This window comes from Gavialis gangeticus, unplaced genomic scaffold (assembly GCF_001723915.1).
Source record: "Gavialis gangeticus isolate Ggan-Ray unplaced genomic scaffold, GavGan_comp1, whole genome shotgun sequence".
NCBI lineage: Eukaryota > Metazoa > Chordata > Crocodylia > Gavialidae > Gavialis > Gavialis gangeticus.
This window is the reverse complement of record NW_017729025.1, coordinates 154,205,164-154,209,705: the sequence shown is the minus strand read 5'-3', so window position 1 is coordinate 154,209,705 and position 4,542 is coordinate 154,205,164. Positions and strand designations below refer to the sequence as shown.

The 4,542-nt window shown below is 43.5% G+C and overlaps 1 protein-coding gene across 3 annotated transcripts in view; it reads left to right on the top strand.

Moving 5' to 3' along the window:
* PHRF1 (PHD and ring finger domains 1) overlaps nucleotides 1–4,542 on the top strand; it is a 75,972-nt gene that overhangs the window by 52,256 nt on the left and 19,174 nt on the right. For all 3 annotated transcript variants that reach the window (XM_019519806.1, XM_019519805.1, XM_019519807.1), the window contains 2 exons: nucleotides 340–500; nucleotides 1,153–3,954. In XM_019519806.1, coding sequence (XP_019375351.1) covers nucleotides 340–500; nucleotides 1,153–3,954 — 2,963 coding nt within the window. The remainder of the gene's footprint in view (nucleotides 1–339; nucleotides 501–1,152; nucleotides 3,955–4,542) is intronic.

Genomic DNA, 4,542 nt, shown 5'->3' with positions numbered 1-4,542 from the left:
GCCAGCGTTTTGCTCGCTTTACTAGCTGCAGCATCACATTGATGATGGCTCATGTTCATCTTGTGGTCATTCATTACCCACAAGTCCCTTTCGTCCGTAGTGCTAGCCAGCGTGGGACTGCTGAGCCTATAAGCATGCTGTGGTTCAGGGAGCAGGAACGTTGACCAACTCTCAGCCAATGCAGGCAGAGATAAATGACTTTTTGAGATGAGGCCAATAAGTAAACTGACATCATTTTTCATCATATCCCTGATGGTTGCTTTCATTTCAATGCAATTTTTTGAATAGCTCAAGCTCACTGCGAAAGTAAAGAAAATATTGCCTTTCTTAAACATGCAGGAGCAGCGTCCCTGCCTTGGGCCCTGATCCAGAAGCTGAAGCAGAAGCAGCCCCTGTCCCTGACCTGTTAGGAAGTATATTGTCTGGCCAGAGCTTCCTCATGATGAGTAGTTCTGATGTGGTCATCAACAGAGATGGCTCACTAACAGCAAAGAAAGCAGGTGAGTATCCTGTTTAGTGTTTGCATAATGATTTGCAGGCTTAGCGTACAGTAAGCATGAACTAGAGTCAGATATTAAGCTTTTGACACACACTTCCTGAATGAGCGTTACTTGCCTGTCTTAATTGCACAGTCTCAAGAGGAATGGAGGGGTTGGTTTAACAGGAGACTGTTTTGATCTCTTTTTTTGCAATCTGTATGAGTACAGCACCATTGCATTTTTTCCGTTTTTACTAAGCATGGTGAATTGGATAAAGCTATTAATCTTCATAACAGTAGTTTTCTTTGCTCATCAAATTGTTTGTTTTACACACTTTGAACTAACAGCTCAGACTGCAGCAATGAGGAGCTTAGCAAGAAGCTTCATTTACAAGAAATATTTATTTGAATACGTATTAAGTTGGTACATTCGGCTGTGCTGTCGTGACTGAATTGGTCTGAGTTTTGGAAAATTAGCTGTTCAAATTGAAATCTTAGATGTAATTCTCATAGCCAATTACCTTTTAATTCACCAAGTATTGTTGATCACATGCACAATCTATGACCAAAGGATAATGAATCCTTATGTTATGTGTCTGATGGGCTGTGTATGGCCCCTCTGTGGACCTGGATCTGAGAAAATATTGGAAATAAATTTTTCTCTTATTTCTCAGCTCCACCATTACAGAGAAACTCAGTGAGTGACTCAAGAGTGGAAACTGAATCAGGGGAAAATCTCCAACCAAGTATGTTGCACTCAGGGACCACAGCAAGCAGCTCCAGTGCAGAATCTTCAATTCCATTGGGGCTGAATCCTCACACGAGACCCACCTCATTCAGTTTATTTTCATCCTCCTCCTCAAGCAGATTTGAGCCAGCAGCAAACCCTGTGCAGACTACATCAGAAAGGGCAGCTGTTAGATTAGGCTTTCCAATGACCCCCCGGTCAGTTCAGACTCTCAGCATGGCAAAGTTGAACAGATATGGTTCAAAAACAGATGACATGTCTAGACTTAATGGGGACTCAAAACGTTCGGTGCCCTGTTGCTCCTCCATATCTTCTAAGCCCTTTAGCAGTAACTCTAATTTGGGTTCCAAGAATGTAGTTGCAAGGCAACTGTTAAAACCACCTTCCAAGAGAATTGATATCTCTGAGCTTCCCAGGATACCAAAGATTAAAAAGGAAGCTAGCAGCGGACATTTGGAACCAGAACCTGCAGCAGACCCGAACTGTGACATCCCTAACTCCTGTATAACCCAGTTGACTGGCAAAGGGAGCACTAATCAACCAGGAAGAGGTAACAAGGTAGAAAGCCACAAGTCAAATGCCAAGGAATCTCAACAGACATATGCAGGGGGAAGCTCTTTTTCCACAAGTAGAGGTGTCTATAGTAGCTCAGCACTGTCTGGGACATCAAGGGGGAAAAGTGCAAGCTCTTCTTTTGAGAGCTTCAAGATTAATATCCCTGGAAACACAGGGCATCCTGGCAGGCTGTCCAGTCCTGGATTTTGTAACACTTTCCGCCCTGTCGATGACAAAGCGCAGCAGAAAGAGACCCCATCACCTCTCTTTTCAATTAAAAAAACAAAGCAGATCAAAAGTGAAATATACGATCCCTTTGATCCAACAGGCTCAGATTCAAGCTCAGCTAACAGCAGTCCTGAACGTCTTAGCCCAGGGATGCCACTAACTAACATCACCAGGACCATTTCAATAGAATGTCCTAAAGTTCAGACATTTCAAACTGTGCGTCGTTTTACCCCTTACACCATGGAAAATATATTTGGGTCGGGTACCGAGTCTGATGTACCATCAAGTAACGCAGAGTCACATGATGATATGACAGTAGAGGGCAGGATTGTGGAACAGATCTCTGATGCTGAAGAACAAGAGAAAATGGATAAGGAGGATTCTCTAAGCAGCCCCTGTACTTCATCAGCACTCAAGCAAACTTCTAACTTGGAGCATTTAAAAGAAGAGAGTAGAGAAGGTCCAAGTGTGTTCTTTGATGCAGAAGACCTAGTTAGACCTACTGTAAAGCTGGAGCCAGGCAGCCCCTTGTATAATGAAGGGCAGCAAAAAATCAATAGAAGAGAACAAGTGGAGGGAGTGTCACGTTCTCGATCTCGATCCCGGTCCAACTCTAGCTCTCGGAGCCGGAAGAAATTGAAAAAAAAGAAGGCACTGCTCAAAGAACGCAAGAAATCTCGGTCAAGGTCCCGATCGAGAACGCACTCCAGGGAAAGAAGCTCCAGGTCTGTGTCTTGGTCTGCTGAGGAGGACTGCAGCAAAATGCACAAGTTAAAATCCAAGAGCAAGAGATCTTCTAGTGACCGTTCCAGCAGCCATGAGCGGTTGAAAAAGAAGAAGGCAAAAGATAAAACAAAAGACAAAAAAGCAAAAGCATCCTGGTCCAAGGACAGAAAGAAATCCAGGTCACGTTCAGGGAGTCCTGGCAGTTCTTCTGAGTTTTATGAGAGCAGGAAGAAGAAAAGGCGCTCTGGCTCTCGGTCGAGAGAAAGAAAACGTTCCCGATCCAATAGCATTGAGAGGACAAAGAGACGGAAGCACAAGCGAGACAAAAGCTACGAGAGATATGATAAAAGAGATGGCAGCTCAAGGTCAAGGGAGAGGAAAAAATCAAGGTCCCGGTCACGGGAGAGGAGGAAATGGAGGTCTAGATCACGGTCTGCATCATGGTCCAGGGAGCACAAAAGCACCAAATCTAAGGAAAGACTACCACGGTCTAGATCACGTTCCAAGGAAAGAAAACACAGGCCAAAAGAAATGTCGCCACTTTCACCTCCAGAGAGGGATCACAGGTCTTCAGATGAAAATGTAGCACAGTGTGTGGAATATTCTCATTCTTTGAAGCAAGAGCCAAAAGAGCCTGTGGTAGAAGAGCCCTCCTTAAATATCCAACCAGACTTCAAACCCAAGGAGGAGATTCCAGCTGAGACTGCAGTTCAACAGAGAGAGTTCCAAGAAAAAGTGGAAATGGACCCGGTCTGTAAGGAATTTGAAAATGAAGTTGCACTCCCCCCACTGCAGAACACAAGCTCTGGTGTTGCTCTTGATAATGTGGATTCTTCTGTCAAGACCGAGATTGTGGATAGTAATGATTCAGCTGTGGTTAGTAGCCACAACAGTGTAAACCTGGAGGAGATGATAGCTAAAATAGAAGAAACGAAGGAGTGTCCAGTTCTAATGGAACCTCCTCTAGAGAAGGAGGTGGTCGGACAGGATGAAACTGCAGCACCAACCCAAAGCTTATCTGAAAACAAAATTGTTGTGTGCGTGGAAGAGGTGAAAGATGAGTGTCCTGTGTTGGATGAAAAAGCTAGTGAGGTAAATAAGCCTGAGCTGGAACCTGTTCCCCAGGGAACTGTGTTGAAATCTAAAGCACCAGTGAAACGGGTCACATGGAATTTACAACAGGAAGAAAGCGATGTGTTGGCTGCAGAGAAAACGCCACGTAAGGTTTTTGATGTCTGTGTGTATTGGGGGGGATGTCTTTTTTTTTTTTTGAGATAATATGTGGTGTGTACTACCTACGGGAACATGTCAAGGAAATAAAAAGCCTCATCACACACTATGGCAGTCAAGTCCTTAAGATTTTCAAAAATGACCAGCGATACACACTGTTAATCCTACAGTCTAAGAGGGGTTTAACTGAATTTTATTCCTTGTGCATCAACAGAATTGTCTGGCAGCTTCCAGGGGCTGGCACAAGCATTCAGGGGTCATGATTGAATGACAGTAGGATTGCACAGTGTAGTTAAGGATCCACATTATTTTACAGGGCTTCCTCACTGAGAGGAATTGTGATGGAAAGAATCAACAAGGCTCTGAGCCAAGCTGAGTTTGCAAGGCTAGGGGAAAAATAGTCTTTTTTTTTTTTTTTAACTCAGCACTTTTGACAGAAATTGATTAAGACAATATAAACATTGGTGGTAGCACTGTTAGCTTTTTCGGAGTAGAACCACCTCAGAAATAACATCTTAAGTCTTCTGAGAGAGTGCTGAGTAGTTAAAAAAAAAAAAAAAAAAAAAAAAAAAAAAAA